General features: G+C 36.2%; 2 protein-coding genes across 6 annotated transcripts in view; both read right to left on the bottom strand.

Annotated features, from left to right (window-relative positions):
• Nucleotides 1-527, bottom strand: part of Ints2 (integrator complex subunit 2) — a 50,825-nt gene extending 50,298 nt beyond the window's left edge. For 2 of the 3 annotated variants that reach the window (XM_076869304.1, XM_076869306.1), the window contains exon 1: nt 451-527. In XM_076869304.1, coding sequence (XP_076725419.1) covers nt 451-469 — 19 coding nt within the window. In that variant the 5' untranslated portion in view covers nt 470-527. Of the gene's footprint in view, nt 1-180 lie in introns of all 3 variants that reach the window. The other variant, XM_076869305.1, reaches the window with a different exon arrangement.
• Nucleotides 528-6,922: 6,395 nt separating this feature from the next.
• Med13 (mediator complex subunit 13) overlaps nt 6,923-14,625 on the bottom strand; it is a 94,233-nt gene continuing 86,530 nt past the window's right edge. For all 3 annotated transcript variants that reach the window (XM_076871308.1, XM_076871310.1, XM_076871309.1), the window contains 3 exons: nt 14,372-14,545; nt 11,499-11,599; nt 6,923-10,931 (listed from right to left, as the gene is read on the bottom strand). In XM_076871308.1, the coding sequence (XP_076727423.1) occupies nt 10,799-10,931; nt 11,499-11,599; nt 14,372-14,545 (408 nt within the window). In that variant the 3' untranslated portion in view covers nt 6,923-10,798. The remainder of the gene's footprint in view (nt 10,932-11,498; nt 11,600-14,371; nt 14,546-14,625) is intronic.

The raw sequence follows: 14,625 nt of genomic DNA, 5'->3' as shown, positions 1-14,625 counted from the left end.
GCAGCTGGTCTTTTAGTAGAAGGGTGGGCTGATGGAGCAGAGGCTCCAAGAACCAGCGTTTACAGGTCTTACTCCAGGGACAACGAGAACCAACAAGTCCCTCAGGCTGAAAAAAAGTCTGACCGGCTGCCGACAAAGACCTGGGAACGCGCTGAGATCTGAGAAGCCGACGCTTCGTACCTTAAAATCTACCCTCCAGTCTCAAGGGACCCCACTCGAATTCCGCGTCCTAGAGGCGGGACTCGGCAGAAATCTAGAGCGCGGTCCGAAGTTGGGCCTAGCGATAATCCGGATCCCCAAAACTCTAGCTGTGCCCGAGTCGATTCGGGCACCAAGAACTTAGACGCTGGGACCAACCGAGTCGTCGATAAGATGGGGACAGGATGGGGACACCGCACAAAGGCAGAATCGAGCCTGGAGAGAGGGAAAAGCAGAGGAGCTTTTTTCAACCTGCACCCAGCACCTTCATTCATCCCCAGCGTCTGGCTCCCGCCGGCCACCGTACAGAACTGAGAAGAAGGGTGGCAGCAAAAGGAAACCCAGAGACGTCGGCGTCGACGCAGCGGTGCGCGTGCGCGTGCGCGGGCCCGCCCCTTCCTCCACCCTACTTGCCCTGCCCAGGTACACTTCTGAAGGTTTCTCCAGTTTGTGTTTTCAGGACCTACCCTCTGGGCCCATTCAGATAAATCTCCAAGCCCCTAGGAGCTTCAGTTTCGTTATCACAGGATTATCCTGGTATTCAGATGACACACCGTGTAAATGTTAAAGTTATTCCTCCTCTTCTTGGACCGCAACCGAACTCTACCAGAGGCTGTGCCTACCCAGCACCAAAATTATAAAATCCAAGGATTTGTAGGAGAATTTGAAAAGTAATCTAACCCTAAGCCTTACATTCTTCGACCTCACACACCCAGGAGTCAAAGGAAAAAACGCCTTTTGGATAAATTTAGTTTCCTTAGGTCCTTGCGGGAAGGTGGGTAAAATTTCAGGAATTCTCTGGGACTCCTGTTCAAAATTGTTGGTGCCTGCAAAGAAGATCCAAAGCTTTGAACAACTTTTCAAAAGATGTCTGATCACCTAGAAGGTATCCACTAATCTATGTATCTTCAGTATTTATTTCAAACTATTTCTTGTTCTTCGTTTAGTCAGCATATATTTGGCACCTTCTATTTACCAGGTATTTTGCTAGGAGATGGAAACAAAAGTTTGGTTTGGTTTGGTACCAGGGATTAAACCCAGGGGCGCTCAACGACTGAGCCACATCCTCAGCCCCCTTTTATTTTCATGTTTTCTATTTTGAGACAGGATCTCCCTAAATGTCTTAGGGCTGAGTTGCTGAAGCTAGCCTCAAACATGAGATCCTCCTGCCTCAGATTCCTGAGTCGCTGGAATTACAGATGTGTGCCACCACACCTGGCCCAAACCAAAGTATTTTACAAAGATAAAGTACAGTGTACTTTCTAATTGACAGAGGGATAATCTCTAAAGGTTTGACTTTCAATTTACAAAAGCAGCACTGCAAGAAAAGAACTAATGGTGTCGCAGTGGCCCACGCATATAATCCCATTGACTCTGGAGACTGAGACAGGAGGATGGCAAATTAAGGCCAGCCTCAGCAACTTAGTGAGATCCTGTCTCAAAACTAAAAAGAAGATGGGCTGGGGATATGGCTCAGTGGTTAAGGGCTGAGCACCTAGATTTCATCCTTGATACCTCCAAAAAAAAAGAAGAAGAAGAAGAAGAAAATAATTGTGTGTTGGAGTGTTTTCCAATGTTTCTCAAATTTTTTTCCACCTAACCCAAGTAATACATTTCACATTGTGACCCAGAACACACATTTGCATATATCCACATGTTGTATAAACTTATGTTCCATCTAAAACAGATAAAACACATACCCATATCTGCATGGAAACAAACGTTCATAAAATAATACACATTCCACAGAATACATATTCTATTTCCTTTTTTTTAATTGGCCAATCATTACATATTTAAATTGATTTCACAGTCTACTAATGGGTTACAAACTGTACAAAAAGAAAAAAAATCTCTTTTTAACTTAAGGCCTCTCACATGCTAAACACTAAACATACTGGTGTCTTTTTTTTTTTTTTTGGAATTAGGGAATCAACCCAGGGGCACTTAATCGCTGAGTCACATCCCAGCTTTTTTTATATTTTATTTTGAGACAGGGTCTTACTAAGTTGCTGAGGGCCTTGCTGAATTGCTGAGACTGGTTTTGAATTTGGGATCTTTCTGTCTCAGATACCTATTTGCTGGGATTACAGGCATGTGCCACCACAACCAGCTCACTGTTCCTTTTTATTTTTTTTAAAGAGAGAGGGAGAGAGAGAGAGAATTTTAATATTTATTTTTTAGTTCTTGGTGGACACAACATCTTTGTTTGTATGTGGTGCTGAGGATCGAACCCGGGATACACGCATGCCAGGCCAGCGCGCTACCACCTGAGCCACATCCCCAGCCCTCACGGTTCCTTTTTAAGCTAATAATTATTAATGACTTCTTTGTTGAAAAGTTGCTAGGCACTGTGATAAGTGCTTTATATTTAGTTTATCATTTAATCCTTTGAAGTAGGTAAAAGTTTCCATTTTAGAATTGTGGAAATTGGGCTGGGGATGTGGCTCAATCCTCAGCACCACATACAAGCAATGATGTTGTGATGTTGTGTCCACCTAAAACTAAAAAATAAATAAATTTTTTAAAAAAAGAATTGTGGAAATTAATCTCCCCATTTCATAGGAAGAGTAAGGAGGATGAAAGTGGAAGAGATGGGTATGAATTACATGATTTTTCAGATACTTTCCAACACTGCTTATGACCCTGTGATCACTATGAAGAAACATGCAGATCCAGTATCTCCATCTAGCAAGTTATATTCATTTTGAATAAGAGTATCACAGAGATGAGGGCTGACACGTAACTTTCTCAAAAAGCCTCCCTCTCTCCCGTTCCATTCTTAGTGAATTATCACCACCAGCTTGAGTTGCTCAAACTAGAAAGCTACAACTCATGACTCTATCCCTATCAACTTGCTGAAGTCTTGTTTCTAGGGATCAAACCCAAGGACACTTGACCACTAAGCTGCATCTCCAGCCCTATTTATTTATTTATTTAGAGACAGGGTCTTGCTACATTGCCCAGGCTGGCCTCAAATTTGCAATCCTGCCTCAGGATCTCAAGTCTCTGGGATCACCGACACGCACCACCATGCTGCTGTTCAAGTCTTTCAGATCCTTGAAACATCATGGTTACTTGTGAAATCATTTTGATAATCATTATATAGAATTTGGACACTTTTGTGAGAAAAGATTTAGCCAAGAACTTTTTCTTTGTGGTAATGAGGTTGAACCCATGGGCACTCTACCACTAAACTACAAATCTAGCCCTTCTTATTTTTTGAGACAGGGTTTAGCTAAATTGCCCAAACTGGCCTCAGCCTTGCAGTCACTAGGATTACAGGAGGGTGCCACCATGAGCTTTTAAGTTTTAGTTGTTTCTTCTCAGGCCAACTATACTAAAATCAGTTTTTAAATAACCTTACAGTTTGTATGTTTAATTAGGCAGATTCTCATTGCAAATAGTAAGCCTACAGATTAACCCTAAATCTAGTTGCTTATAAATCCCATAATCTTTGATTTTCGTAGGACTAGCTCATATTATGATGGTGTACCTTTTTGTTATTAAAAAGTATTTAAGGGGCTGGGGATGTGGCTCAAGCGGTAGCGCGCTCGCCTGGGATGCGTGCGGCCCGGGGTTCGATCCTCAGCACCACATACAAAAACAAAGATGTTGTGTCCGCCGAAAACTAAAAAATAAATATTAAAAATTCTCTTTCTCTCTCTCACCTCTCTCTTTAAAAAAAAAGTGGCACTTTCCTAGTTCACCATTATTGTATTTGCCCTGATTATTGGTGACTGCTGATGGTCTTCTTCCTATTTATAAAAAAAAAAAAAAAAAAAAAAAAAAAATTATTTAAGGAAATAATCCTTTTTTTTTTTTTGGTACTGAGGTTTGAACCCAAGGATGCTCAACCACTGAGCCACATCCCCAGCCCTTTTTTATATTTTATTTAGAGACCGGGTCTCACTGAGTTGCTTAGTGCCTCACTAAATAGCTAAGGCTGGCTTTGAACTCTGGATCTTCCTGCCTCTGTCTCTGGAGCTGCTGGGATTACAGGCATGCGCTACTGCGCCCAGCCAAGAAAATATATTTTTACCAAATCTGTTTTTTCTCACATTTTAATATCTCTGAAATTTTAATGTCTTAAAATGGCAGCATAAATAATATACGAGTTTGGTGTCAGGTTTGATGAAATACATTATATAGTTCCTATATTTTGTTTAAGTCAAAGGAAAGACTTTCCTGGATAAACATTCTTCTTTTGACTGGCTTTCTCGGATTTACTCTTTTCTACTTTATTTCTTAGACTGGAGGAATAAGGAAACAGAAAAAAAAAAAAAAGCAAAGAACATTAAACTACTGTTTCAGGTATCCTATGTGCTTTTGTTTTTGCATAAATAAGCTTCAAAAAATCAATGCTCTTTGGAAATAAAATCTACAAGTACACACATGGACCTTAGAAGACATGTTTCTCAGCCTAGAACTCTTTTATAGTTATTCTCAAATAGTTTATAACTATTTGATCTTACGTCTCCCTTGTTTTAGCCTGTCGAAATCTTTGACTTTTACACAAGCTTTCTGCTTTAGCTTTGGTTAAGCAGATTATATCTTCACTTGTAGTTCAACATGAGACATCCCTGGGGGTTGACAGTTCCACCAACCCAGTCTCTTTGGTCTGATTTTTTAACCAGTTAAGAAATCAACTTAGCTACTAAAATACTTTTCTACTGTGGAATAACGTTCAACTTCCTTGTTGATGAGATCAGAAGACAAGAGATTTTTATGGTCTGACTTCTCTCCAGCTTAGACTCCTTCCTTATGTGTCTCCAACTTGGGCTTCTGCCTGGTGTCTTTCATCAGTTTGAACTGCTCATTTCTCTTCCTTCTCCCTATTCCTGTACTTTTTCCCATGCAGGTCTTTCATTATCTTTTTGAGCAGTAAATTACTTTGAATCTTTTCTTTTTCGGGGGGTGGGGAATGCTAGGGATTGAACCCAGGGAATTGTGCATGCAAGGCAAGCAGCACTCTACCAACTGTTCCCTTTTTACCTTTTTTAAGGTTCCTCCAGTGTTCCCATGCTAAGAAACCTTTTCCTGACAAATCACCTACCTTTCACTAGATTAGGTATCCCTCTACTGTGTTTCCAGAAGACCCTTTGCTTCCTTCAGTCACAGTACTTTAGACATTGCACTTTAATAAAAAACTTAACCAGAAAGTGAGTACTTTGAGGGCAGGAACCATGTTTTCTATGCCCATAGTAGAGTACAGCACTTAATACTGATTGGTTGAATTTCATATTCAAACATATGAAACCTCACTAAATAAGCTATTAAATGTACATTGCTTGCCATAATATATCAATTTATCAACGTTGTCAAAGGAATGAGATTGATGTCAGTTATTCCCTTTTGTATATGTCCTGCATTATGTCATACCACTTTAAGGAGTTTAATTATGTTTACACAACTATGTTTCCCAGTAAACCAAGGACTTTCGATCAGAGATTTATAATACTTAATCAATTATTTGTTATTTTAGTGAAACTATACCAGCTTTTAATGTTGGTTAAAATGTTGCTAGTAGTTTCTGGGATCTATCTTTTAAAAACCTTAAAAACTAGAAAAGTTGCCCCCCCCTTTTTTTTTCAGTATCTTTAACTTTTCCACAGCATTTCTGAAATAATTTGCAAGTTCTTTCACAACCCAGGATATAATTCATGTGGATATGGAGATTTAAGCAAAAAGCTCCTTGAAATCAGTTACATTAGGTTGGAATTCCACTAAAAGCATAGTTCTTAAATTTTAGAGCTTGATAATTTCAAGGTTTTTTTTGGGGGGGGAGGAGGGAAGGGGTGATGCTAGGGATCAAACACAAAGTCTTATACATGATAGCTCTACCACTGAGCTATATCTTTTATTACTGATTGAAATCAGGGTGTGCTACACCACTGAGCTTATTTCCGGCCCTTTACATACATACGTTATATACATATATATCTTTTAATTTTTAAAATTGGAATGGGTTGAGACAGGAAGGAGGTAAAGTAGTGGGGTGGGTATGGTGATGAATGCCTGTAATTCCAGCGACTTAGTAAGTCATGGAGGCAGGAGGATTGCAAGTTTCAAGGTCAGTCTCAGAGAAGATTGTCTCAAAATAATAAAAAGGGCTGTGGAAGTGGCTCTATGGTTAAAGTGCCCCTAGGTTCAATCCCCAGTACCAAATAAATAAATAAATAAAGTGGGGGGGCTAAATTTGGACTAGTTTATGCTTTGTATGTTCTCCATCCTTTTTCTTGCTAAAAACATATTTAAAAGTCCTTTTCACCACCTTTAAGCAGCTTTCTAAGTCTTCATTCTGGATTTGACTTTTCTAAAGATCACTGGGTATTAAACAATCATCCTTCATATCTTTATAATTGTCAAAATTTGTTTTGCATCTTCCTTTGAGGTTCACAAAGCTGATTAGAAACATTGGTTACTGGGCTGGGGATATAGCTCAGTTGGTAAAGTGTTTGCCTTGCATGCACATTACCCTGGATTCAATTGCCAGCACCACCCCAAAAAAGAAAGGCTGGGCATTATTGTGTTCAATTACCAATGAGCAAATGGAAATTATAAAGATTAGGCGTTTTGCCTGAATTCACAGCCAGTCTGTGGCAAACCTGGGAGGAACCATTTCAAAATGACCACAATACTTTTGGGATATGTCCTTACTCAACTTTTAAGAGACAAAAATGTTTTAAGATGGAAATATTTTCAACAGAATGAGACACCACAATGAAGGCTTCATGAATAATTTATTCCATTTGAAGTTTTTTGGTTTTTTTTTGTTTTTTTTTTTAAAAAGTATAAACCTTTTCATTTCCTCAATCACAATTTGTACAACTCAGTGTTATGGCATTCGGCAGCAATAGTGTTTGTTCCTTATTCTTTTTTGTCACGTTAAAAAGAAAAGCAATTGGACCATATTAAATGTCACTGCTAAACAACAACTTTAAAACGCCCCTTCATAAAGTGACCAAGCCATTTTGAGAGGGTTGATGCTGACATGTCCAGTAATGACGTTACAATTTGTAGTTTAAACTCAGTAACTTTTAAGGTCCACATATCCAGTTTACTTTGAAAACTAAAGCTATTTTAAAACTTCATGAATATATCAACCTGAGGAGTATTTTAGGTCCCAAATCCAGTTTTTAAATTTATACTCCACAAAAAATAAAATAACATATATAAAAAATTTAAACCACAGTTCTGGGCCCATTAAAACACCAAGAAAAAACAAAAGTTTTAAGATTTCCAGCTGATTTTTGAGGGATGGGACAAAAATATATATGTTAAAAACATTTTTTCCTTAATTTAGACAAACTAAAATATTAAGAGGAAACCCAGACCAAAATATCACTCATGCAACATTAAGTGTATTAATAGACTAATATGCAATGCCATAGTGGATGAGTAGCAAATTATATGATGCAATAGCATTTAAAAACTTCCTTTTAATCTATTCAATTTGAACATTTTAAATAATGCAACATAGTATTTTGATATTACAGTATTAACATAGTGCTTGATTAAAGATCTGCAAATCTTTGTAGTAACACATTAAGTTAAAAAATTACCTCAGAAGGTAAATATGAAGACGAAAAGAGAATATTTTAATACAGTAATCTGTGCCATACTGACAATTGAGTACGAATACAGCTGAGGATAGTTGACTAAGTAGTAAGAGCTTAATTTTAGTGGTTTAAGAAAAGTTTAGAAATATTTAAAAATTACAGCTACTTTAAAATTTAAGGATTACATATAAGTACACTTGGTGGCCTTCTGGCCAAACAATAAGGTGTACAGAAAATTATTCATACAGTGTTAATTCACAGTCCTGATAACTGAATGGCTTGCATAAGAAAGGTATGGCTAGATGTTTCTCACTGGCTGGAAGCAAACATTATATAACTAATCTTTTAAATGCCAAAATACTGAACTTCCACCCTGCTTCATAATGGATAACTGCACAAAGAACAGACATTAGCACTGTAACAAAGAAGTCAAGGTGTTCATAACTCACTGGTACAAAGTATAATATTTTGCTTGCTTATTTAAGTAAAACAAAACTACCCATACTTGTCTGTGACAGTACATTAATAAGTCAGATCCATCATCCTGCACAAAATGCTTAATTTCTTTTTTTCTGAGATAAGTCAACTGACCTTTTGTAATGGCTATTTAATAACTTTCTATTTGAGTGTGAACCGATATATGAAGGGAAGAAAAGTTTTATCAGTAAATCCTGTATATTTGGGAACTATTCCCTGATTCCTACATAAAAAGGAATTGTATACTGGGTTCCCTCCTTATGGCTCCATATAAAAGAAACTGTCAGGGAATAATTTTTTAAAAAATCTATTTTCAAACTGAGGTTTGGTTACTGTAGGTTAGCAATTTTTCAAACAACTGAGAATATAACTTTTATTTTTTAAAGTCACTATTAGCTAAGTATATAAAAAAAATACTCTTTTTATAGAAATTCCAAATAAGCATCTTTTCCCTCAAATCTCAGACAAGTTTGTTTTTTTTTTTTTTTAAGAAAGTACAGAACAAAACATGCCAACATAATCTGTGGTGTGTTAGCATAATTGAAAAACAAATGCAGAGATGTGATCTTTAAATTTAATATCAAAATATGCTGACCACTGGGATTTCATTATAATCTTAATGATTGAAAACTTTTGTCACCAATTTTGTTTCTATAGAAAAAAGACTTGCTAATGTTTTCATGTACACAATTTGAAGAAGTTATACTGTTCATAAGAAAGTGATATTATGCTAAGCATATAGTACTTACAAAACAAGTTTCAGTTAAAAAAAAAAAAAAAAAAAACACTGAATTAGAGTTTTGTAAATACAACTGATTTCATCCTTGTAGATAATTAGTGAACATACAAATAAGAATTTTGCTAGACTGCTTCCAAGAAAGATTAGGTAGACTTGGCGACTGTGAATTCAAGTCAGCAATGCAGGTAGAAAGCTAACTTGGGCTCTCTTGTGAGCAGCACTGTAGAAAGGATTTTTCAAGGGGGTAAAAGCCTGCATAAAAGCAGTTATATTGGCATGTGCAAACAAGAAGGGGGAAAGCTGTGTTGAAGGAAGGGGTGAATTAAAGTCCCTAAAATTCAAGTCCCTTCTTTAGGGAGGTGAGAACCTCCTTGGCATATGCCCTACCTTAATTGGAGCTGTGTTATAGAAAAGTACAGACTCTGGTGTTTGGGACTGCCATCTCCAAACCAAGAAAATTAAATAAATAAAAAGGCAAAGGGAAACAGGTTAAGTTTAGAAAATGGTTTTTTCACTAGTGGAATAGAGTCTGAATACCAGAATTCACTGAGAATCTATTTACACCACAGTTTGATTGCACACACACACCCATACATATGCATACTCTCACACACATTCCCAATCTTTAATTTAAAAAAAAAAAAAGTCAAACAATCAAGAGTGACTGCTCTTAAAATAATTTGTAAAATGCCTAGAGCTGGGCTAAATTTCAATCTTATAGCAGATCCTGCAGATAAATTTCATAATTAATAATATTCCCATGCCTAAATTGCCACTGTTAAAACTGAAAAAAAATTTAAGCATGTAACATTAAACACCAAAATTAGTTTAAGCATTCAGTAGCAAATGTTTTTCTTGTAAAACTAAGTTTCTTTCACTGGAAATGGCCTGAAATATTAGTCATAGCCCTAAACCATAGTACAAAATATAACTGAAGAATTCTCATTTTATTCTAAGTTAAACCACCTAACAATATCACTTGTATATTGCCATCATGTTATTCTGTAAAGATGTGATATATAAAATGCTGTAAGACCCGGTACCTTTTCAATTTATAAACACAGTGAACTTCATTACTGTACATGTACTCTGCAACTACAGCTTAGCTGTAAATCCTCCACACACAATGGTATGGACATTATTCCCCCTCTATCCCCATTAAACTGTACATTGAGACAATACAAATTTACTGTCCCACCCACCCCGTTACAAAAAAATAATACTCTAAAAGCAACCCTACTGCAACTTTTTAATTAAGACGATTACATATATTTTAGACCAATTGCTTTAAAGCAAGAAGGCAGTATAAACCTTCTAGGAAAATTTTTATAAAAGAGGTTAAGAAATATAAGACAATTTATACATTTAAAAACTTACAATAAATAAGAGATGCAGGCATTTTTGAATACTAGATACTATAATCCAATACAAGAACATCTTGATGTTCTAAAGCCATATGTTGAAAATCATTGTTCCTCATGTTTCCTCTCCATGCTTTTAATATTCATTTAACATGACTGGGTACTATGGCTCATTACTTTTCACAAATACTGTGACCGGAAAAAAAAAAAACGTTAATTTTTGCTACGAAAATGTTATAATACGTTTTGTATGATCAGTCATCATCCCTAAAGAGTTCAGTAGAGTCAATGAAAAATAGCAGGGTTATAGCCCCTCCCCCCAAGTCAAAACAATATTTGTTGAAGTAATAAGAATTAGACCCCATCACAAATGACTTTCACTGAGAAGATTATAACTTAATCCTGCAGCAAAATATCCTTTTTTCCTTGTTCTTTTCTTGCAAAGTTCCAACAAATGAAGATCACAGCATATTCATGATAAAGTTGTATAACTGATTCAGCACCACAAAATGAATTGGGAGACATGAGCGTCTGTCCTGGATTGCAGGGTCACAGGTTAGCCAGGAGAGTGCATTGTACTGTTCCAAAACAAACCTGAAAAGCAAATAAACAATGTAAGTCATTTATCTATTTCCAGTATAAATTTCAGAAGTAGTTTTCAATTATAGTATCTAAGGTTTAAAGCACCTCAAAAGTCCTTGGGGAGAAAGATAATTAATTTCATGAAAAACTGTTCTTAGGCGAGGGATGTTTGTAGCTCAATGGTACAGAACTTGCTCAGCATGTGTAAGATCATAGATCCAATACCCAGCACCATTAAAAAAAAAAAAAAAATCTCAAAAAGATCTAAGGGTAAACACCTATGAAATCTTGCCAAAACTGAGGAAAATGCATAAGAATCAAGAATCAACATTATATTCTTTGCTGTTGTTGTTTGGTACTGGGGATTTAACCCAGGGGCACTTTACCACTGAGCTACATTCCCAGTCCTTTTTTATTTTTTCTTTAGAGCTAAGCTGCTGAGGCTTATTTCAAACCTGGGATCCTCATGCCTCAGCCTCCCCAAGTCCCTGAGATCATAGGCCTGTGCCACCATGTCTGGCTTACATTATGTTCTTTTAAAGTTGCAATGGAGAACAAATAATGGTAAAAGAGCAGTACCTGAGGACATCTGAAGTCTGATTTGAGTCAAGTGGGTGGGAGTGTTTACTGTGAAGCAGCTCGTCAGATTGCACTGAAGGCACGTGGAGGTGCAAAGAGGCCTAAAAATGTGAACAGGGAATCAGTAAGCCACATGGGAAAAGACTGGTCCTCTAGTTTTACCTTATTCTCCCAATGTATCTTTCTTAATGAAATATATATTTTAGTACTAAGTTATGAATGGAACCACTACAAAAATGCTTGCTCTCCTTGCTGAATTCATTCATTATTGAAGTAATTTTTAAGTGCAAAATATACTGAATCTTCCTACTTACTTTAGTTTTACTGTTTATAAAACCTCGTACTAATCCTTAAAAAGGATTTCCAACTATTTTCTAAGTCTAATTTGCCTAGATGCATAAAGTAAATGTTTAAGGATGCAATAAACATAATAAATACATTTCATAACAGAGGCTTATTAAGAACTGGCATATCCATTTAAGTATGGCAGTGAACAGTGAGCGGAAGGAATCGCTACTTCTTCATATTTCAACTAAATGCAAGTAATAATTTGTAATTAAATATGTATAATAGTGTTAAAAAGTGTGACAAGATGGTGATAGTATTCACCACAAAAACTCTCCGTAGATCTTATTCTATATAGTATAAAAAGTACTCATGGGTTAGCATTGTGGCTCAGAGGTACAGTACTCGCCTAGCATGCATGAGGCACCACATAAAGTAAAATAAAGTCACTGTGTCCACCTATGACTGAAAAATAAATATTAAAAAAAAAAGTACTCAAAATTACAAGCTCTCTCCTTTACAGTTGTATACATGTATAAACCCTCGTTAGGTATATTCAGGAATATAATTTAAAAATGTTTATATCCGAACTATTTTGATTTTTTTTAGGTAAAAACAAGTGCCACATGGCAGATCACTACAAATTAAATGAATATTAATTAGTACCAGTGCTCTTAATCCCTATGATAAAATTATTTTTAACCATCTAGGTAACAATCCACTATTTCTCCAAGCATAGAGAAACACATCAGGTGGTTTTATTGCCTATAGTATACAACTAAAATGGGATGTATGAAAAACAAGGTGAACAAAATTATGGTAAGTTATGCCTTACCTGGTAATTCAGAATCAGAAGTCCTAATCTTGTTACACTGTATCTGAGGGTGAATGCTCACTTTACACTATCCTCTCTGCAAATAAATATTGAGTAGAAAAGAATCTGGATAGTCCCTTGGACTTTTTGTAAAGTAGTGTTTCCTAAAAAAAAATGTGCCCTGAAACACTAAGGTCATGAATTACAAATAGGTGTTAAACAATCCTATTCTTGTGTATTAAAATAGATTTGGGAATTGCTAGGTAAACAATGTTACTATTTTCAGAATCTGTAGTGTGTATACATGCACTGTGACTACAAAAGGGGGCAGAAAGCATGTACACCACTTCCCGAAGATCTAGAGAACCCTTTGTTTTGTGGAGACTCCAAGGACTAATCAGCAGAAAATCTCTTGGAAAGGTGTTCTTGTAATGAGATTTGCACATCTACTGGAAGAGGAAGAAATCATAGGATAAAACTACTACCTTGGCTGACACTCTTAAATATATTCTCTCATTAAATATTATCAAGGGCTGGGGATATAGCTCAATGGTAGAGTGATTATCTACCATGCACGAGGTCCCTGAGTTCAATCCCACCTCACTACAAAAACAAAAAACAAAAAAAAAGCAAGTTCAGATCTTCAACTGTTGTATATATGAACATACTACAAAAGTTCAATATTGGCCAAGGGGATAAAGATTTAATAGCAACAGGAAGAGAAGACAGCAAGAAGGACTCAAGTGGAACAGGCCTGTAGTCCCAGCTACTTGAAAGGCTGAAGCAAGAGAATCGCTTGAGCCAAGGTTTGAGGTCAGCATGGGCAACAAAGCAAGGCCCTGTCAAAGCAAGAAGAGGAATGGAAGGGACAGACAGGGAGGAGACGTAGGGAGAGATCAAGAGGGCTATAGGTTTGATAACCACTAAAAATATAATATAAACTAAAGCATACTATCTAATTTTTGCCCTACAAGCAACAAGTACTCAACAAATACTTAAATTAGCATGACTAGTGAAATATGAAATAGAAACTTGGAATTCTCCTGCCTCAGTCTCTGGAGTAGCTGGGACCACAGGTATGTACCACCCCACCTAGCAAGACTGAATCTTTTAATCCTCAAAATAATGGAGAATAATGAAAATAAGATATGATGTAATTCAAAAAAATAATTTAATAATAATTAAAAGATCCAGGTTTCAATCTTGAGTCTACTGCCAATTTATGACTTTGAATAGGTAAGTTTTTCTGAACTTAAACATTGTAATGAGATTTGCACATCTACTAGAAGATATCATAGGATAAAACTACTACTTTGGCTGACACTCTTAAATATACTCTCTCATTAAATATTATCAAGAGCTGGGGATATAGTTTAATGGTAGAATGATTATCTACCATGTGTGAGGCACTGGGTTCAATCCAGCAACCACAAAAAAAAAAAAAAAAAAAAGCTCAGATCTTCAACTGTTGTATATATGAACATGGTATAAAAGTTGAAGCTAAAATATGCTCATCTAGAAAATGAGAAGATTAGAAAGAAATAAGTTTTTCTAAGCTCTAGTGGGTACAGTGAAAATACCACTACAATATAAATTTTAAAAATTAGAGTTGTTTCCTAAGTAGATAATTCTGAGTGTGATATTTAGAGTCATTTGTGGCAATTTAATTAAATACTTAAACAAGCTATAAAATTTCAAAAAGCCACTTCTGTATTTCTCATAAGTCAAGTTGTCAAATATGATTCTTTATAAATTGGCACAGAAATGGTAATACCTTAAGAAAAAGGGGACACTGATATTGTGCTTGAGGACATGCTGACCAGAACCAGTCAGGTAATGGACCCGCTTTGGCAGTTGATACGAAGTATCCAAGGGCCAATGGTTGCTGAAGAATATTAGTTACTTCATCATGAGATTCTGTTGAAAGTAGCCGATCAGTACCCTGACCCTTAAAAAGACAAAATTAAAAGTATATTATTTCATTCAGTATACCTAAGTACTAGATATAAATACAAAATGGATTATGAC

Source organism: Callospermophilus lateralis, chromosome 11 (assembly GCF_048772815.1).
Source record: "Callospermophilus lateralis isolate mCalLat2 chromosome 11, mCalLat2.hap1, whole genome shotgun sequence".
Classification (NCBI taxonomy): Eukaryota; Metazoa; Chordata; class Mammalia; order Rodentia; family Sciuridae; genus Callospermophilus; species Callospermophilus lateralis.
This window is presented reverse-complemented; position numbering and strand designations above follow the sequence as displayed.